This window comes from Cervus elaphus, chromosome 4, assembly GCF_910594005.1.
Source record: "Cervus elaphus chromosome 4, mCerEla1.1, whole genome shotgun sequence".
Taxonomy (NCBI): Eukaryota; Metazoa; Chordata; class Mammalia; order Artiodactyla; family Cervidae; genus Cervus; species Cervus elaphus.
The window spans coordinates 20,594,932-20,616,469 of NC_057818.1; the positions used below are offsets into that span (position 1 = coordinate 20,594,932).

General features: G+C 36.1%; 1 protein-coding gene across 10 annotated transcripts in view; it reads left to right on the top strand.

The window, feature by feature from the left end:
• CYLD (CYLD lysine 63 deubiquitinase) overlaps positions 1-21,538 on the top strand; it is a 71,496-nt gene that overhangs the window by 34,532 nt on the left and 15,426 nt on the right. For 9 of the 10 annotated variants that reach the window (XM_043898439.1, XM_043898447.1, XM_043898440.1 and 6 more), the window contains 8 exons: positions 4,512-4,610; positions 6,354-6,470; positions 9,842-10,221; positions 11,114-11,279; positions 12,258-12,399; positions 14,098-14,220; positions 16,605-16,696; positions 17,511-17,577. In XM_043898439.1, coding sequence (XP_043754374.1) covers positions 4,512-4,610; positions 6,354-6,470; positions 9,842-10,221; positions 11,114-11,279; positions 12,258-12,399; positions 14,098-14,220; positions 16,605-16,696; positions 17,511-17,577 — 1,186 coding nt within the window. The remainder of the gene's footprint in view (positions 1-4,511; positions 4,611-6,353; positions 6,471-9,841; positions 10,222-11,113; positions 11,280-12,257; positions 12,400-14,097; positions 14,221-16,604; positions 16,697-17,510; positions 17,578-21,538) is intronic. The other variant, XM_043898446.1, reaches the window with a different exon arrangement.

The following is a 21,538-nucleotide window of genomic DNA, read 5'->3' on the forward strand; positions in this document are numbered from 1 at the left end:
TTTGGAAAACTCAGCAGGGGCCACAGTACTGGAAAGGGTCAGTTTTCATTCCAATCCCAAAGAAAGTCAATGCCAAAGAATGTTCAAACTACCTCACAGTTGTACTCATCTCACACACTAGCAAAGTAATACTCAAAATTCTCCAAGCCAGGCTTCAGCAGCATGTGAATCATGAACTTCCAGATGTTCGAGCTGGTTTTAGAAAAGGCAGAGGAACCAGAGATCAAATTGCCAACATCTGCTGGATCATCGAAAAAGCAGGAGAGTTCCAGAAAAACATTTACTTCTTCTTTATTGACTACACTAAAGCCTTTGACTGTGTGGATCACAACAAACTGTGGGAAATTCTCCAAGAGATGCGAATACCAGACCACCTTACCTACCTGCTGAGAAAACTGTGTGCAGGTCAAGAAGCAACAGTTAGAACCAAGCCTGAAATAGCAGACTGGTTCCAAATTGGGAAAGGAGTACATTAAGGCTGTATATTATCACCCTGCTTATTTAACTTATTTGCAGAGTACATCATGCAGAATGCCGGGCTGGATGAAGCACAAGCTAGAATCAAGATTGCCAGGAGAAATACCAGAAACATCAGATATGCAGATGACACCACCCTTATGGTAGAAAGCGAAGAAGAACTAAAGAGCCTCTTGATGAAAGTGAAAGAGGAGAGTGAAAAAGCTGGCTTAAAACTCAACATTCAAAAAATTAAGATCACAGTATCTGGTCCCATCACTTCATGGCAAATAGATGGGGAAACAATGAAAGACAGACTATTTTCCTGAGTTCCAAAATCACTGCAGGTGATGACTGCAGCCATGAAATCAAAAGACACTTGTTCTTTGGAAGAAAAACTATGACCAAACTAGACAGCATATAAAAAAGCAGAAACATTACTTTGCCAACAAAGGTCCATCTAGTCAAAGCTATGGTTTTTTCAGTAGTCGTGTATGAATATGAGAGTTGGACTGTAAAGAAAGCTAGGTGCCAAAGAATTGATACTTTTGAACTGTGGTGTTGGAGAAGACTCTTGAGAGTCCCTTGGACAGCAAGGAGATCTAACCAGTCCATCCTAAAGGAAATCAGTCCGAAATATTCATTGGAAGGACTGATGTTGAAGCTGAAACTTTAATACTTCGGCCACTTGATGCAAAGAACTGACTCATTGGAAAAGAATGGCAACATAATAAAAAATACTAGTAAATAGCCTTTCTTTTACTGTATCACTTGGTTAAACACATGGTTGTTCAGTTTAATTTTGAATTAAAATAATATTCCATTTGATCACATTATGAGACAGTTAAGATATAGTTTTATAATGCAGTCTTCTCCCTCTCCAACTGTGTAAAAAAGTTACAAAGCATCATTTATATATAATTAATTCAGGATTATTTCCTTTTTTCTTAAAAAAAAAAAACAGCCCTTTCCTTGTGCATATAATGTAAAACTTTTCTTTCTTTTTTTTTTTTTACAGGTCATAATTCAGTTTTTTTTTTTTTTTAATTTTTTTATTAGTTGGAGGCTAATTACTTCACAACATTTCAGTGGGTTTTGTCATACATTGATATGAATCAGCCATAGATTTACACTTATTCCCCATCCCGATCCCCGCTCCCACCTCCCTCTCCACCCGATTCCTCTGGGTCTTCCCAGTGTACCAGGCCCGAGCACTTGTCTCATGCATCCCACCTGGGCTGGTGATCTGTTTCACCATAGATAGTATACATGCTGTTCTCTTGAAACATCCCACCCTCACCTTCTCCCACAGAGTTCAAAAGTCTGTTCTGTATTTCTGTGTCTCTTTTTCTGTTTTGCATATAGGGTTATCATTACCATCTTTCTAAATTCCATATATATGTGTTAGTATGCTGTAATGTTCTTTATCTTTCTGGCTTACTTCACTCTGTATAAGGGGCTCCAGTTTCATCCATCTCATTAGGACTGGTTCAAATGAATTCTTTTTAATGGCTGAGTAATATTCCATGGTGTATATGTACCACAGCTTCCTTATCCATTCATCTGCTGATGGGCATCTAGGTTGCTTCCATGTCCTGGCTATTATAAACAGTGCTGCGATGAACATTGGGGTGCACGTGTCTCTTTCCGATCTGGTTTCCTCAGTGTGTATGCCCAGAAGTGGGATTGCTGGGTCATATGGCAGTTCTATTTCCAGTTTTTTAAGGAATCTCCACACTGTTTTCCATAGTGGCTGTACTAGTTTGCATTCCCACCAACAGTGTAAGAGGGTTCCCTTTTCTCCACACCCTCTCCAGCATTTATTGCTTGTAGACTTTTGGATAGCAGCCATCCTGACTGGTGTGTAATGGTACCTCATTGTGGTTTTGATTTGCATTTCTCTAATTGTAAAACTTTTCTTATTTTCTACTTTGGTTTCTCAAAAATCCACTCTGGGTACATTGCTTTTGCTGATAAATAGCTTTATCAGGTAGGACTCCTGAGTGTCTTGTTGGCCTCCACGGATGCATTGAATTTTCCTTCGAAACACTTTCCAGACTGACTTTCTACATTTGCTTGATCATTGTCTGTGAATATCTTATGAAAATCACTGACCTTAAGATTTAAAGTAGTCTTTGTATCAACGAGTATGCCAGAATTATTGCATTTATATTTCAAAAAAGTTTTAAGTATTTGCTTCAGTAATATTATTGCTATTTATCTCTGGCTTTCTGCTTTATTCATTTGTATATAGTTGTCTCTCTTCTTTCTCTTTATATGTATGTGTTATATTAACATATATATGTTTTTAAAAACATACATAAAAAAAAACCAAAACTGATATGTATACCTAACCAGACTTTTTCCAATCTGTGTTCCATGAAATATATTGATCTGGGATGATAGGTAAAGTGACACAAAAGATGTTATCAAGTAAGTTTACTATATCTCTCTTTGAGAGATCTCATTGCATATTAGCATATTAAAGGTTCTGGGGTGATGCAATAAATAAGTCTAGGACACTTCCCCACACACAGGGGTATTCTGGGGATGCCAATCTGGGAAATCCTGCAAAAAACTTAGTACTAAGTTTTGTTGACATATGAAATAAAATTGATTAAAAGTGATCAAATTTTCAAGAATTTAAAGCATTTAGCGGGACTGTATTTGAGAATGTATTATTTTGCAGAAATTACATTTTAAAATATAGCAATAATTTGTTTTTGGAATGATCTTTCTACTTTCTATCTGTTCAGTTGCTCAGTTGTGTCTGACTCTTTGCAACCTCATGGACTGTAGCAAGCCAGGCTTCCCTGTCCATCACCAACTCCCGGAGCTTGCTCAAACTCATGTCCATCGAGTCAGTAATGCCATCAACCATCTCATCCTCTGTTACCCCTTCTCCTCCTGCCTTCAGTCTTTCCCAGCATCAGGGTCTTTTTCAATGAGTCACTTCTTTGCATCAAGTGGCCAAAGTATTGGAGTTCAGCTTCAGCATCAGTCCTTCCAGTGAATATTCAGGACTGATTTCCTTTAGGATTGACTGGTTTCATCTGATTCAAACCATGGGACTCTCTCAAGAGTTTTCTCCAATACCATAGTTCAAAAGTATCAATTCTTTGGCACTCAGCTTTCTTTACAGTCCAGCTCTCACATCCATGTATCAGTTTAGTTCAGTCGCTTAGTCATGTCCAACTCTTTGTGACCCCATGGACTGCAGCACCGCCAAACTTCCCTGTCCGTCACCAACTCCCGGAGCTTATTCAAACTCATGTCCATTGAGTCAGTGATGCCATCCAACCATCTCATCCTCTGTCGTCCCCTTTTCCTCCTGCCTTCAATCTTTCTCAGCATCAGGGTCTTTTCAAATGAGTCAGTTATTCTCATCAGATGGCCAAAGGTTTGGAGTTTCAGCTTCAGCATCAGTCCTTCCAATGAATATTCAGGACTAATTTCCTTTAGGATGGACTGGTTGGATCTCCTTGCTCTCCATGAGACTCTCAAGAATCTTCTCCAACACCACAGTTCAAAAGCATCAGTTCTTCGGTGCTCAGATTTCTTTATAGGCCAACTCTCACGTCCATACATGACTACTGAAAAAACCATAGCTTTGACTGGATGGACTTTTGTCAGCAAAGTAATGTCTCTGCTTTTTAATATGCTGTCTAGGTTGATCATAACTTTTCTTTCAAGGAGCAAGTGTCTTTTAATTTCATGACTGAAGTCACCATCTGCAGTGATTTTGGAGTCCCCCAAAATCAAGTCTGTCACTATTTCCATTGTTTCCCCATCCATTTGCCATGAAGTGATGCGACCGGATGCCATGATCTTAGTTTTTTGAATGTTGAGTTTTAAGCCAGCTTTTTCACTCTCTTTTACTTTCATCAAGAGACTTTCTACTTTCTATGGCCTTAATGAATTTGTAAGACTACTGTGAAAATGCTACTTTTTTGTTGGAAAGGGATTGTTGTTATTACTGTCATTATTTGCTTGATTGTTTCTCTTTTATAAGAATTTCCTTTTATCTTTTAAAAAAAATATGTTTACTGTTTCAGAGAGTGTGACACAGGAAAGGAGGCCTCCGAAACTTGCATTTATGTCAAGAGGTGTTGGGGACAAAGGTTCATCCAGTCATAATAAACCAAAGGCTACAGGTATGGATTAATAAAATACAGTTCTTAGTTATTTATATGATTTTTGATTTGCCTTAGATTAAAAAATGTTAAAAAGTATTACTTCTTAATGTATATATATATTTTCTTCTCTCAGATGTTTTTAGTAGTTAACTAAACAAGTTTATAGATGGTGTTGCTTAAGCCAAGGCTTCCCAACCTTCTTTAATTAATGAAAAATTTCCTGTGAGGACCTGTGTCTTTTTCTGGTCCATATAAGCTGATTTTTGCAATTCCCTACTTGTAACATTTGTATATATAGCTTATGTGTGGCTCAGTCACTTAGTCATGTCTGACTCTTTGCAACCCTTATGGACTGTAGCCCTCCCGGCTTCTCTGTCCATAGAATTCTTCAGGCAAGAATACATTCCCTTCTCCAGGGGATCTTTCTAGCCCAGGGATCAAAGCCCCAGTCTCCTGCACTGCAGGTGGATTCTTTACTGTTTGAGCCACCGGGGAAGCCCCTATGTGTAGTGTATAGTCACAGTGTACAGAGTAACCTTTCATGGGCAATGGTATATGGGGTAAGTGTATAGGGATATTGTGGGTTTTGCTAATAGAGGTGGCATGAGTTAAATTCCAAACTGCTAAGCAAAAATTTTTGTCTTTCTCCTAGAAACTCCCTCACAGTGCATGTAGAGTTCTTAGTTGTTTTTTGTTTAGCTTCCACATAGGTCATAGATTTATTAGGTGATAGTTATACAAGCCAAACAGCTCATTTAAAAGGTGGCAAGACCTGTTCTAAACCCAGATGTAGATTAGGAAAAGATTATTTTTTCCTTGGTTTCAGTTCATTAAAAAGAAATTGTACTCTAAGAAATATTTAATGTGGCATTGGACCCTGAGAGACTTTGAATTAAATAGAATACATAGGTTGTAGTATTTTTTATGTTAACCTATGAATCTAGATAGGTAGTTCAACTTGCTGCTCTCACTTAAATATAAATATAAATAGCCTAAAGATTTTAAGACACGTGTGCTACTTTTGTTGCAGCAGATTTTACTTTTAGAAATGAAGTGTAGAGTTATCTGCTTTAAATTTGAAAAAGAAATCAGATTTATATGGGTTCTAAAGACCCCACTGCTTTCAACTATAGCATGTCCTCTTAGTACTAGGACAGGGGAATGTCTTGCCCTGCCTGTAACATAGCTGCACTAGTGTTTTCTTAGATTTAGTAAGTCTAATGCATAAGAAATAATACTGCTTCACTTTTCCAGAGACATGAGGAAAGCCAGCAAGGGATTTGTTGACTAACAATTCCAAAATAGTTAAACCTTAAATCTTTTAAACTTAATAAGTGCAATTGATTTATATACATTTGAAGACTTTTTGAGGGCAGCTGTTTTAGAATAAGAGGTTAAACTTGTGAATGAAGAGATTTGTCAGATGAAACTGGGGAATGATGATTTTTGACATTTGGAAAAAAGCCATAGTACATGAGGTGATTTTTTTTTTTTTTAAAGTAGTTTTTTTTTTTTAAAAAAGGTAGGCTTTTCTTTTATATTGTCTACTATTATATTGTCTCTTGCACTGAACAATCTTTTTGATGTTGCAAATATGGTTACCAAATTTTTCAAAGCTGAAGACACTAATAAAATATATTGTGTTTGCATACATCTGTTGGTTGTATAATTGTGACACCATATGCATATTGATTTCTCTTATGGAAAAGCTTTCACACCATATTGGCTTTATTTTTAAAAGAAACTTTTCTTGTTCCATAGGATCTACCTCAGACCCTGGAACTAGAAACAGATCTGAATTATTTTATACCTTAAATGGGTCTTCTGTTGACTCACAACCACAATCCAAATCAAAAAATTCATGGTACATTGATGAAGGTAATCTGTAATTTTAGTTTTTTTTTTTTTTTTAAATAATGATTCTATCCTTTTAACTTACCAGAGAAAAAAATAGCTTTTCACCAATATATGTAGTTTTTGAAAACAAAATGAGTAGACCATAAAAGTTTCTTTATTAATAGTACTGAATTAAAATATTGTACACAGTTTGAATGACACTGCTATTAAATTTATTGCAATATTTAGAAAATGTATCAGCAGCTTGTTTTCTTCACTTTACTCATCTGTTTAAGGTAGAAGATCTCTAGAATCAGTTGAATTGTTTAAAGACTTCTAGCTCTCTTGCTATCCTTAAACACTGCTTTGAAAAAGCCCTACTTTCCCTTGGTTCCAGGACATCACTTTCTTCCGCTTTATTTTTTTGTTGTTGTTGTTGTGCATCTGTTCAACAAATATTTATTGAATGCTTTCTGTGTTCCAGAAACAGATGTAGAATTTCAGTCTTGATGAGCATAATAAAAGCATATGATGCATCCTTAAATTAGAAAATAGAAATAATTTAGTTGTAAAAGAACATTTTTTCTATCATTGTTTTACTTGTATAGTTTAAAAGCTATTCTCTGTAACATTGATTCATTTATTCTTTTTAAAAAAAAACAAAAAACGAATATTGAGTATTTTGTTAGTGGCTGTGAAGCCAGCCATGGAGAAGACTAACAAAGTTCCCGGTTAAAGGCAGCTTATATTCTAGTTGGTATGATAGACAATAAATGTATAGACACATAAGGTAATAATCAACTGTGACGTGTGCCATGAAGGAGACACACAGGGTGATAGCAGCTGATAGGAAACTGGCTCCCAGAGGGTAGTTTGGAAAAGATTCTTTGAGGAAATGATATTTATGTGAGATCTGGATGGTGTGAATGAACCTACAAGAGAAAGAGCTTGAGAGGAGCATTCTAGGCAGGGGAAATAGCAAAGGACCTGAAGTGAGAAATTTTCTGTCTAGGGAACAGGAAGTAGGGACAGGCCAGAGTGCCTCAGCAGGCTAAGAAGGAGAAGAGGTGCATGAAACGAATCTGGAGAGGCAGGTAGGAACCAGGTCATCCAGAACCTAAGAAGTTTTGGTGAGAAGCTTAGTATTTATTGAAAGAACACTGGAAAGCCATTGAAGGTTTTAAACAGGGAAATGACACAAGATCAGGTAAGATCTTTAAATTTTAAAAAGATCTCACTAGTTGTTCTGTGGAAATTAGATTGGGAAGTAGAGGGTGGAGAGACCAGGTAACACTGGCTGCAGTGTGAGAGATGATGGTGACCTTGACTGTGGAGATGATGGTAGAGAGTAAGAGTGTTGGACACACTGGGGATATATTTTGGAGACAGAAATATGACTTTGCTTTATGGAACTGAGTGTTGGGCTTGGAGGGTTGAGAGTTTGGAAAAGAAAAGAATAACTTTAAAATAGATTAAATATCGTGAGTAAAGAATCTTAAATAAGTTAAAGTGTTAAGTATAGTAAACACCCTCGTCACTACTCACTTTAAGAAAAAGAACACATTATCATTCCCTTTGAAATCCCCTTGGCACCTCTTCCTAGTGTCATCCCCTGCACTCTCCTCTGAGCTACCATCATCATTAATTTAGTGTTGATCATTTAATTTAGAGTTTATCATTCTCTTGGTTTTCATGATCTCTTTATGAGTTTGTCTATATAAATAGCATACTGTTAGTTCTGCATGGTTTTGAGTTTTATATGCAAGGAATCAGACTGCATGGATATTATGTTAATGTCTTCCTCAACATTATGTTCTTAAGAGTCATCCAAGTTGTAGTATGTGATTATGATTTATTAATTTTCATTGCTGTATATCATTCCATTCCATTTCATTGCTGTGAAATATTTAAATATACCACAATGTAATTATCTGTTCAGCCATTGATGGACTTTTGAATTGATTTTATTTTCTTGCTATTATTAACAACTCTGCTGTTAACATTCTTATCATGTTTAGGATATGTTCCTAGGAGTGGAATTACTATATGTGCATGGAATATGCACATCTTTCCTTTACTAAATAATGCCAAAGTGTTTCCCAGCATAGTTATGCCAATTTACACTCACATCAGCTTTGTGTAAGGGTATCATTCACTCGTCATTCTCACCAACAGTTAGTGTTCTAAGATCTTTGCCTTTTGAAATGATATCTCATGTTGGTTTTGACTTTCTTTTATTGTGTTTCCTAATGAGGACAAAAATCTTTTCATTGATTTGTTGGTGATTTAAGTTTCTTTTTCTGTGAGTTGCCTTTACGAATCTTTCTTGAAAAGAGAAATTTTTTTCTGGTCTTTCTTAAAAAATTGATTTATAGACCCTTTTCAAATACTAATCCTTTGTCAGAAATAAGGATTACAAATATTTTTTCCTTATTTGTGGCTCTTATTTTTATTCTTGCTACAATACTTTTTAGTGAACAAGTAGCTCTTAATACTATTGTGGTCATACTTGTCAGTCTTTTCCTTTATGATTTTGTATATTCAGGTTTAAGATATTTTTCTCTATCCTAAAATCACAAAGAACATTCTTCTTTATTCTCTTCCAAAATTTGTAGTTTTACCTTTGATGTCTTTAAGCCATTTGGAAATGGTTTTTGTGTAGAGTATGACAGAGGAGTTTCAATTAAGTTTTTAAAAAATATGGATAATTGATTATCTCAGCACTGTTTATTAAGGCGTTTGTTCAACACTGGTTGGCAGTGCCTGCTTGGCAATTACGTTAGTTTTTTTAATGAAGCAGCTTTTGACTTTGGTCTTTTAATTCATTGATTTCTGTTTTGTGTTTATTCTTTTTCCTTGACTACTTTTTGGGAGGTTATTCTGTTGTTTTTCTAACTTCCTAAGTTCTGTGCTGAGTTTATTAAAATTACCTTACGTTTTTTCTAAAATAAACTACTAAGTCTATACATTTCATTTATAAGTATTACTTTAGTTGTATTCCACCAGTGTTCACTTTTTCTCTTTTTTTTCCCCTTTATTTTAAAAATTTACTTTATTATTTCTTCTTTGATTCGTTAGTTAGAAGCATCTTTCTTAAATTTTTTGCTGTCTTTTTATATTAGTTTTTGTAACTTGATTGTATTTTGGACAAAGAATGTAACTTAAACAGTTCCAATCAATGATAAATTTTTTTGGTTTGAGTAATTGGGAGCCATTCACTGAGGCAGAAAAATTTGGAGGTGGGGAAGGAGAATCAAGAGTGCTGACTTGGAGACAGTAATTTTGCAGTGCTTATGAGAATCATACTAGAAGAGGTCTGGTGGGCAGTTGGACTTATGTATGTACATTTAAAGATGTAGGGCATATTTAATATTCTTGAATACACTTATCTAATTAAGAATAACTTTTTATAGTTGCTGAAGACCCTGCAAAATCACTTACAGAGATTCCTCCAGACTTTGGACACGCTTCACCACCACTGCAACCTCCTTCCATGAACTCACTCTCCAGCGAGAACAGATTTCATTCTTTACCGTTTAGTCTGACAAAGATGCCCAACACCAATGGAAGCATTAGCCACAGTCCACTCTCTCTGTCGGTTCAGTCTGTGATGGGTGAGCTGAACAATGCCCCTGTGCAGGAGAGTCCGCCCTTGGCCGTATCTTCTGGTAACTCACATGGCCTGGAAGTGGGCTCGCTGGCTGAGGTCAAGGAGAATCCTCCTTTCTATGGGGTAATCCGCTGGATTGGTCAGCCACCAGGCCTCAATGAAGTACTAGCTGGACTGGAACTGGTAATTTAATTTGACCTAAAAATAATATTTCTTTTCCATCTGGGGTTTTGTACAGATTTTCCTTATTATATTTTTTTGGTGAAATATTTTATTTGTCAAAAAGCCATCAGTAGAGAAAAATTTTATTACCAAATTGCCTGACTTCCTTTGTCACCTGTTAAACATCTGATCCTCTTGTTCCTGATGTTAGTTTGATGTATGTTCAAGGAATGAAAATAGATTTTTAGGCCAGTGTGTTTAGGCTCATTATATTAAACAGAATACGTTAAGGAAAGCAAATTTTTATCAGTTTTTCTTCTTCTTGTTTTTCTTAACCTTCCTTCTACAATCAGTTCCAATGTTTATATCATTGACTTTAAGATTAATCACCATTTTTAGTGACATTTTGAGATCTTTGGTTGTGGGAGAAATTTTGGAAATTAGAATATTGTTTGATATTTCATAATCAGGAAAGAGAATTTGAGTACACTTAGGTTTTATTTAAAAATATTTCTTATTTTTTAATTTGTTGGTTTGCAGGCTAGTGAATGCTAATTCTTCTTTGTGAGTGGTTAAAATAAATAGCTTCGTTTGCCCTTTTCTCCCCACTAGTTTTAATGCTTTTGAAAATGGTGCAGGAAAGTCAGTGAACCAGGGAAGGTTTAAGCATGTATTCAAAAGGGAAATACATTGAGGATTTTATGCTGGATAAGGCATTGACTTCTCAAATTGTTAGTTGTGGGCTGAAACACTGATTAGTCAACCCCCTTTTTCTGATGAAGTTCTCAGGACAGGTGTGACAAAGGACTTCTAAGGAAAGGTTAACTTAGTTAACCCTAAGGTAAACGAGTCTTAGTTGTTTGTGTCTTTGCAAGATGCAGAATAATGCATGTCTAAGCTTTTTTTTTTTCAGGAAGATGAGTGTGCGGGTTGTACAGATGGAACTTTCAGGGGCACTCGCTATTTCACCTGTGCCCTTAAGAAGGCGCTGTTTGTTAAACTGAAGAGCTGCAGGCCCGACTCGAGGTTTGCGTCCCTGCAGCCAGTTTCCAATCAGATCGAACGCTGTAACTCTTTAGGTATTTGCCTGCCTTTCATTTATTTACCAATCTGAAATGACTCTAGTTCTAATCTCATGTCATTTTGCAGTAGGTGGTAGTAACAGTGGTTCTTTCTTTCTTGCTAGAGTTCATCAGGCTTTTAAATCAGAAAAAAAAAATGATTATTTGGTCTATAAGAAAGTTACATTTATTCTAAGAGGGGCCATTTAAAAAAAGTAATAGCTAGGAAACTATGCTTGAGACCTTAAAAATTGAGAAATAGTGGGATTTATTTTTCCCTTTCTGTTTATTATAGACATTTAATTTTCAACAACTCAGGAGGTAGAGATGGAAATGTGGCCTTTGTATGGCACTGATTTTCGTCTCTCTGTATTGTTCAAGTATATTAGTCAGCATATCTTATCAAGAATGACTTTCTTCTCAGTATATTGTCTTAAGTACCTTAATAATCATATCTTATCAAGAAGTCAGCATTATTAGAAGAAGTAGTTTTAATTGCTTGATGAAGGGCTGATCCTCTCATCACTTATAGTAGGTGGCAGTTTCCTGATACTAACCCTTTCTAGTTTTGTATTGTCATGGTGAAGCATCTTGAGGGTTAAACGGGTAAAAATAGGAAACTGGTTTTTATGAAAAACATGTTTTCTTATGTAGAAATAGTGCTTTGAAATTTTTTCTTTTCCAACTTGAAAAATGAAACATCAGACAAAATATTTGGGAAACAAAATATTTTGCTTGGCAAAGATGCTTTTTTACATTTCTTGATACTCTAAAGTGTTTTTTAAATTGTGGAAGAAGTAAGGTTGAAAATGAATGTTAGCATTTTTTATAAGCTAGGCTGAATAACAATTAACCAAAACCTACCTTTAGCTTAGTTTTAAATTGGGTAATAAATTGTGTGTCAAAATACAAAAAGATATTTTTAAGTGAGGAAATATGTATGGGAATATATACTATATTAGCTTAAAAGAGTTGTTTTCATTTTTATCTTTGCAGCATTTGGAGGGTACTTAAGTGAAGTAGTAGAAGAAAATACTCCACCAAAAATGGAAAAAGAAGGTTTAGAGATAATGATTGGAAAGAAGAAAGGTATCCAGGGTCATTACAATTCTTGTTACTTAGACTCCACCTTATTCTGGTAAGTTTAAAATTAATGCACTAGGAATATAATGCCATGGGGGCAGGTGTGTGTGTGAGAGAGAGGGAGGAAGGAAAAAGGAGGGAGAGAGACAGAGGAACTGCCGTCTGGCTCTGAGTGGAGAAACTGGGGGCTGGGGTTCAGGAAAGAAAGGGAGATTTGCATTTCACTATATGCTCCTGGGAAACTGCTGAGTATTGTCTTATATGCCTGTATCCAAAATATGAGTACAGGAAGTCATGCAGTGAATGATGGATAAGAGGAAATGGTAGTGTTACAGGTGGAACAGATATTCTGAGTGTATGTGGGAAAGCAAAGGACTGAAGAGAATAAGTGCAGGATCTTTGTGCACAAATCAAACAACAGGACTTGCCATAAGCCGTTGACTGATTTGTGTGTTTGTTTTACTAGGTAGAGGCAATCATAAATCTGCTTTAAAGAATTATTTTCAGTAGAAGCAGTTGCCTTGTATATGTAGTTTATTCCAAAGTTGAACAATTTAACATGGCAAAAATTTTTATGCTCTGAAGACTGAATCAAGTACACTGCTAGTTAAATTGAGTATAACCTGCCAGCTCGGTACAGCCATGTTATAAGAAGTAGGAAGTTAATAAGATGTTAAAATTTTAAAGGCAGGAAGAAGAATAAAAGTGGAGGGCCATTTTGGGGGCAGAATATTTTCAATCTCTCTGAAGTGTTGACAAAAGCAAGAACTGACGTAATATTCTTCAGATTTTCTGATAAAACTCTGTTAGCCAAATTTTCTTTTTTCTTTGATGTTAGTGCATAACTGCTGTTAGTCCCAATTGATTTTGACATTTAAAGTAATTTAGGTCTCTGCAAAAGGGTGTGGTGAGAAAGAAGTATAATATCTTGAATGGGTTGTGTATTGGCAATGTTTTTACCTTCGGAGGTTAGTTTCCAGACTTTCTTCTCTGTTGTCTATTTGTTAACTCAGATTTATAGGCTTTCTTTCAGTTTTTGCAAAGAACTTTTTCCCAGTAAGTATATTTTTATCCTTTAACACTGTCAATAAATAGTTTACCTTCTTCTTCTTCTTTTTTTTTTTTTAATAAACTAAGCAGCAGTATTTCTTTTTTAAAGATTTATTATTTTATATTTTGGCTGTGGTGGGTCTTTGTTGCTGCATGTAGGCTTTCCGTGGTTGTGGCACGCAGGGGCTCACTGCAGTGGGTGGGTTTCTCACTGTGGTAGCTTCTCTTGCTGTGGAGCGCAGGCTCTAGGTGCACAGGCTTCTGTAGTTGCAGTGTGTGTGCCCAGTAGCGTTGGCGTGAGGGCTCTAGAGCCCAGGCTCAGGAGTTGTGGCAGAGGGGCTTAGTTACTCCACCTCGTGTGGGCTCCTCCTAGACCGCGGACCACACCGGCATCTGCTGCACTGCAGGGTGGTTCCCTGACTGCCGGACCACCAGGGAAGCTCTGTAGTTTACCTTCTTGATGTTGGTATTCTCCTTATCCTGGGAGGGTTTCTAGGCCCTGACGAGTGAGCCGTAGGAAACCTGACAGGGGTTTTGGTTGCCTGTCAAACCAAATTAATTGCCTATCAATTAATGAAAAACACTGATTTGTATGTTATGTGTTCTTTCTTGTGATTTTTCTCTTCATATTCTTTTTAGTATGTGTTTCTCAAAAACGGGTACACTTCCAGCATGAGGAAAAGTATTCTTTTTTATTTTGCAGCTTATTTGCTTTTAGTTCCGTTCTGGATACTGTGTTACTTAGACCCAAAGAAAAGAATGATGTAGAATACTATAGTGAAACTCAAGAACTCCTTAGGACAGAAATCGTTAATCCTCTGAGAATGTAAGTAGAAGATATGTAGTTATTTTTCCCTTTAGGTGATATCCTATTGGCTGCTTTTTTGTACAGTAATTAGTTTATTTTCTGCTTTCATTTAATGAGAAATGGGAGAGAATTAGTTCTCTTGATGAAGTGTTAACTTTTTAAAAAACTTTTGGCCCTTGTACTATGCTTCTTTAACATCTGACCAAAGTGTAGCACATAGTGCATGCCATGAAATGATGAAGCCATTTGATAGCATACACTCAGAAAAGCTGCTATAAGGTACTTGGGACTTTTACCTTCTCCAACACAATTCCTAAAAAGTTCCCTGATAGCTCAGCTGGTAAAGAATCTACCTGCAATGTAGGAGACCCCAGTTCGATTCCTGGGTTGGGAAGATCCCTTGGAGAAGGGATAGGCTTCCCACTCCAGTATTCATGGGCTTTCCTGGTGGCTCAGATGGTAAAGAATCCGCCTGCAATGCAGGAGACATGGGTTTGATCCCTGGATTGGGAAGATCCTCTGAAGGAGGGCATGGCAACCTACTCCAGTATTCTTGTCTGGAGAACCCCCACTGACAGAGGAGCCTGGTGGGCTATAGTCCATGGGATTGTGCAGAGTCAGACACGACTGAGCAACTGAGCACAATCATGCTTATTGACTTAATTGGTATGATCTGGCTTCTTAAACTTAATTTTATCTGAATGAATAGCAGCAAGGGAATTTTTTTATTATACAGTAGTGAATATTTAATAGTTTTGTATTAGAATTAGATGAGATATATTTTACTGACATAGTTCTTGGTTAAAGGAAGATATTTGGGTCTCCCTCAACCTCCCTTAAAAAGGTGATATTTTTGGTCATTTCCTCATTTAAGAATTAAAAATATGTTTTTCTTTGGCCACAGAAAGCAATTTGTAATGTAGAAGTACAAGACGTCTAGTAAGAGCTTTGAAAGTGGTAGGAGGAATGTGGGATGATGTCACATTATAAAATTTAAACTATGAAGAATCAGGGCTGTAGATCACAAAATAAATCCGTTCTTTCAGGAACACAGAGAGAAAGCTATGTAAAGTCCATAATGAGATAAACTTAAATTTTGTGACATATTTTTCTTAATAATGGAAATTAATAAATATCTTGATATAAGAATGAAAAATGCAGAACACTGAAATATAATGATCATTCAGAAAGACCTATTATATAACATGACTAGGAAAGTATATTTATAGGTGAATAATTTTTCCACTTGTAACTTTTGTTTACCTTAAATTCTATTATGATGAGAAAACTCTAGTTTTCACTTAAGATAGTTATGAGTCTTGATTTTTACATCAATTATTTTGTATTATATTTGTATAAGTACAAATTTTTAAAATACTGTCTATTCCTCCCCCCAGTGATTGATACTAGAACAAGACAGATTAAATCCAAAACTAAGGCATGTGGCCACTTCCTTATTTCCTTCTAAAACACCATAAGTCCATTAATAAACATTCTTCGACTATTGTTGTCCAGCCAGTTAAGAATCATGGTTAATCAGGCTTTGTCACCCTGTCCACAGCAAGAAACTTGTCAAATGCCCTATTTTGATCAAGATTCTTTTTGTCTACAGCAGTCATATCTAGGTTATAGATGACTAGTTTTACGACTGAACCTGTGCCTTCTCCATTTCAAGCTTCTCACAGGCAGATACCCTGATTTTTTTTTTTTTTTTTTACCTTACTTATTCCCAGTGACCAAAAGGTTAGATTACTGTGTAAGTGTTAGGTGCTCAATATATGTTGGCTGCAAAGAGCTAATGAGTGAGTGAATAGTAGATAGGAAAAATGGTTATAAGATTATCTGGTATTGACTTGCCTTTATTAAGCCCATGTTGGCCTCTAAGGTGTCTTCTGAAGCCATTTTTAGAATTAGAATTTTGTCAAAGATTGAGTTTCCTATATTCAGACAAAGATGAGAGAAAAAGTAATTATGATAATTGGTTTGACTGCAGACTTTAGAATTTCAGTTTCTTATCACTGCCCTTTTCCATTTCCCTTGGTAGCTATTTCATCCTTTAGTATTAAAAGGACTTTCTCTCAAAATTGTATATTCTATTTTGTAAAGTAAATGTTTTAATTCCTTAAGGACATAGAGAAAACAGTCATCATAAATTAAAATTATGTTTTTCTTTTATTACTGTATGATAGTTATATCAAAAATTTTTAAACCTCAAGAAGAAGCTTATAATTGTATATTTAAAAATACTTATAAGCATATTGATTTATGACACTAGAGTTACATAAGAAATGCATGATTATCAAAATGTGTCATGCTCATTGTAAACCAACTATATACTTCAATAAAATGTTATATTAATTTAATATGTATGCTAGAATTAATTAATAGTTTTTTACTAACAGATATGGATATGTATGTGCAACAAAGATTATGAAACTGAGGAAGATACTTGAAAAAGTTGAGGCTGCGTCAGGATTTACCTCTGAAGAAAAAGGTGACTGTTTTAATATATAGGAGTTGCTTTAAAAATAACTTGAAGTTATAAATGCTAAATTATTGGCTGAAATGGTATGTCTATGTAGTTTTGGGGGTTTTATTTTAAAATATAATTTTTTCTTTGTGGTGTACAATTTTCTTCCCTGTTTGTAAATACTTTCTCTCTTCTAAAATGAGTGATATGTGGAATAATGAACCCCTTTAAGAAGCTGACTGGTTTTAGTATATTATGAATATATAGGGAGAGCTTTCCATCCAGCAATGATACCCAGAGTTGTTTTCTTTTCGGTGGTGAAGAGTTGCACTGAATTACCCACAGTTCCCACTTAGCTTTCCTTGTTATTAGGTGAGTTACAAATGACTGATTAGGATTAAGATTATGGTAAGAGACAATGTTTAATCTCTTCATTAACTAATGAATTTCCTCAGAGGTTCAACTCCTGACTTTGAATGTGTTAACAGTATATTGTAACCAACTATAATATTTACAGTCTTGTTAATTATTTAAATAGCAGAAAAAATGTCATACTTAAGGTTAAGTTTCCCCCAAAGAAATTAAAATTATTTCCCTATATATGAATTATTATTTGAAATGCAATAAAGTTATAACAAACTTGGCACATAATACTTTCTCATAACATTTAAATATCCTTTGTATGTTTTTGTTAGGAAAACTTGAGAACTATTCTTTTAATTGAAATAATATTGATTATGAAATTGACTTCTATTATAGGAATATCACTGTTTTAAATAAAAATAGAATGGTTTAAAAATTTTGTCTGTGATTTAGTTGATTTTTTATCCTCTCCTAGATCCTGAAGAATTCCTGAATATCCTGTTTCATCATATTTTAAGAGTAGAACCATTGTTAAAAATCAGGTAATTTTATTTATTTATTTATTTATTTTCATTTATTTTTATTAGTTGGAGGCTAATTGCTTTACAATATTGTAGTGGTTTTTGTCATACATTGACATGAATTAGCCATGGATTTACATGTATTCCCCATCCCGATCCCCCCTCCCACCTCCCTCTCTACCCGATCCCTCTGGGTCATCTTCACAGTGCACCAGGTCCGAGCACTTGTCTCATGCATCCAACCTGGGATGGTGATCTGTTTCACCCTAGATAATATACATGTTTTGATGCTGTTCTCTTGAAACATCCCACCCTCCCCTTCTCCCACAGAGTCCAAAAGTCTGTTCTGTACATCTGTGTCTCTTTTTCTGTTTTGCATATAGGGTTATCATTACCATCTTTCTAAATTCCATATATATGTGTTAGTATACTGTAATGGTCTTTATCTTTCTGGCTTACTTCACTCTGTATAAGGGGCTCCAGTTTCATCCATCTTATTAGAACTGATTCAAATGAATTCTTTTTAATGGCTGAGTAATATTCCATGGTGTATATGTACCACAGCTTCCTTATCAATTCGTCTGCTGATGGGCATCTAGGTTGCTTCCATGTCCTGGCTGTTATAAACAGTGCTGCGATGAACATTGGGGTGCACGTGTCTCTTTCCGATCTGGTTTCCTCAGTGTGTATGCCCAGAAGTGGGATTGCTGGGTCATATGGCAGTTCTATTTCCAGTTTTCTAAGAAATCTCCACACAGTTTTATATAGCGGCTGTACTAGTTTGCATTCCCACCAGCAGTGTAAGAGGGTTCCCTTTTCTCCATACCCTCTCCAGCATTTATTGCTTGTAGACTTTTGGATAGCAGCCATCCTGACTGGTGTGTAATGGTACCTCATTGTGGTTTTGATTTGCGTTTCTCTGATAATGAGTGACGTTGAGCATCTTTTCATGTGTTTGTTAGCCATCTGTATGTCTTCTTTGGAGAAATGTCTGTTTAGTTCTTTGGCCCATTTTTTGATTGGGTCATTTATTTTTCTGGAATTGAGCTTCAGGAGTTGCTTGTATATTTTTGAGATTAATCCTTTGTCTGTTTCTTCATTTGCTATTATTTTCTCCCAATCTGAGGGCTATCTTTTCACCTTGCTTATAGTTTCCTTTGTTGTGCAAAAGCTTTTAAGTTTCATTAGGTTCCATTTGTTTATTTTTGCTTTTGTTTCTAATATGCTGGGATGTGGGTCATAGAGGATCCTGCTGTGATTCATGTCGGAGAGTGCTTTGCCTATGTTCTCCTCTAGGAGTTTTATAGTTTCTGGTCTTACATTTAGATCTTTAATCCATTTTGAGTTTATTTTTGTGTATGGTGTTAGAAAGTGTTCTAGTTTCATTCTTTTACAGGTGGTTGACCAGTTTTCCCAGCACCACTTGTTAAAGAGGTTTTCTTTTTTCCATTGTGTATCCTTGCCTCCTTTGTCAAAGATAAGGTGTCCATAGGTTCATGGAATTATATCTGGGCTTTCTATTCTGTTCCATTGATCTGTATTTCTGTCTTTGTGCCAGTACCATACTGTCTTGATGACTGTGGCTTTGTAGTATAGTCTGAAGTCAGGTAGGTTGATTCCTCCAGTTCCATTCTTCTTTCTCAAGATTACTTTGGCTATTCGAGGTTTTTTGTATTTCCATACAAATTGTGAAATTATTTGTTCTAGTTCTGTGAAAAATACTGTTGGTAGCTTGATAGGGATTGCATTGAATCTATAGATTGCTTTGGGTAGTATAGCCATTTTGACAATATTGATTCTTCTAATCCATGAACACGGTATATTTCTCCATCTGTTTGTGTCCTCTTTGAAAAATCAGGTAATTTTAAATTGTTACATAAGCATTGGAGAAAAAGACAATCTTCATTTCCACTGCCATCATTCAGTAGAATTGATTTTCTTAGTGATTACTTAATATTGTATTTGTTTAATGATCCTAATATGTTAGGTTCCTACACTGCAAATTAATTTAAGTCATTGTCTTCTCCATAGTATCATACTTAACTGGAAGATCAAATACAATATAAATTTATGCTTTTAATTTTAACCCCAGTAATAAATACTATTGTAATTCATTTTTCTTATAAAACTATATATAAATATATTTGTAATTTAAATTAATGAATCCTTTAAGAAGAATCTTATTTGAATTCAGTCAAACATGATGGGCACACTGTTTTTGGCTATACCACTCGATTAATTTAGCCTTAAATTAGCTCTTTTGTTTCCAGTTTTCTAGCTTGGTCTTTCCCCACCGAATCTTGAATGAAAGACTTGAATCTCATGCAGTGAAGTTCTTCATGAGATATTCTAAGTGGGTGAATTTTCCAGGTTGAATGCTGGACCTTTTTACATTTTAGTGTGGGTTATTTCGTTGAAGAATCTTGCTAATATGCTATTTTGGTGTTCTTGTTCAGTTCTAAGTCATGTCTGACTCTGCAACCCCATAACTGCAGCACACCAGGCTTCCCTGTCCCCCACTGTCTCCTAGGGTATGCTCAAATTCATGTCCATTGAGTTGGTGATACTGTCTAACCATCTCATCCTCTGCTGCCTCCTTCTCCTTTTGCATCAATCTTTCCCAGCCGCAGGGTCTTTTCCAGTGAGTTGGCTCTTCTCACCAGGTGGTCAAAATATTGGAGTTTCGGCTTCAGCATCAGTCCTTCCAATGAATATTCAGGGTTGATTTCCTTTAGAATTGACTGTTTTGATCTCCTTGCTGTCCAGGGGACTCTTCAGGAGTCTTCTCAGTACCACAGTTCAAAATCATCTCAAAAGCATCAATTCTTCAGTGCTCAGCCTTCTTTGTGGTCCAGCTTTCACATCCATACATGACTATTGGAAAAACCATAACTTTGACTGTATGGACCACTGTCAGCAAAGTGATGTCTCTGCTTTTCATTACACTGTCTAGGTTTGTCATAGCTTTTCTTCAGGGAACAAGCATCTTTTAATTTCGTGATTGCAGTCACCATCTGCAGTGATTTTGGAGCCCAAGAAAAGAAAATCTATAACTGCTTCCACATTTCCCCCTTCTATTTGCCATGAAGTGATGGGATCGGATGCCATCATCTTAGGTTTTTGAAAATTGTGTTTTAAGCCAGCTTTTTCACTTTCCTCTTTCACCTCCATCAAGAGACTCTTTAGTTCCTCATTACTTTCGGTCAATAGATTGGTATTACCTGCATATCTGAGGTTGTTGATTGATGCTTTTGAACTGTGGTGTTGGAGAAGACTCTGGAGAGTCCCCTGGACTGCAAGGAGATACAACCAGTCCATCCTAAAGGAAATCAGTCTTGAATATTCTTTGGAAGTACTGATGCTGAAGCTGAAACTCCAATACTTTGGCCACCTGATGAGGAGAACTGATTCATTTAAAAAGACCCTGATGCTGGGAAAGATTGAAGGCAGGAGGAAAAGGGGGCAACAGAGGATGAAATGGTTGGATGGCATCACCAACTCAATGGACATGAATTTGAGTAAGCTCTGGGAGTTGGTGGTGGACAGGGAGGCCTGGCGTGCTACAGTCCCTGGGGTCGCAGAGTCGGACACGACTGAGCGACTGAACTGAACTGATGATGTTGATGCTTCTCCTGACAGTCTTGACTCCAACTTGTGCTTCACCCCGCTCGGTATTTCGCATGATGTGCTCTGCATGTGAGTTAGATAAGTAGGGGCAATATGCAGCCTTGTCGTACGCCTTTCTCTATCTTGGACCAGTCTGTTGTTCCATATTCAGTTCTAACTATTGCTTCTTGACCTGCATACAAGTTTCTCAGGAGATGGGTAAAGTCATCTGGTATATCTATCTGTTTGAGAATTTTTCACAGTTTGTTGTGATCCACACAGTCACAGGCTTTAGCATGGTCAATGAAGCAGACATAAATGTTTTTCTGGAATTCCCTTGCTTTCTCTATGAGCCAACAAATGGTGGCATTTTGAT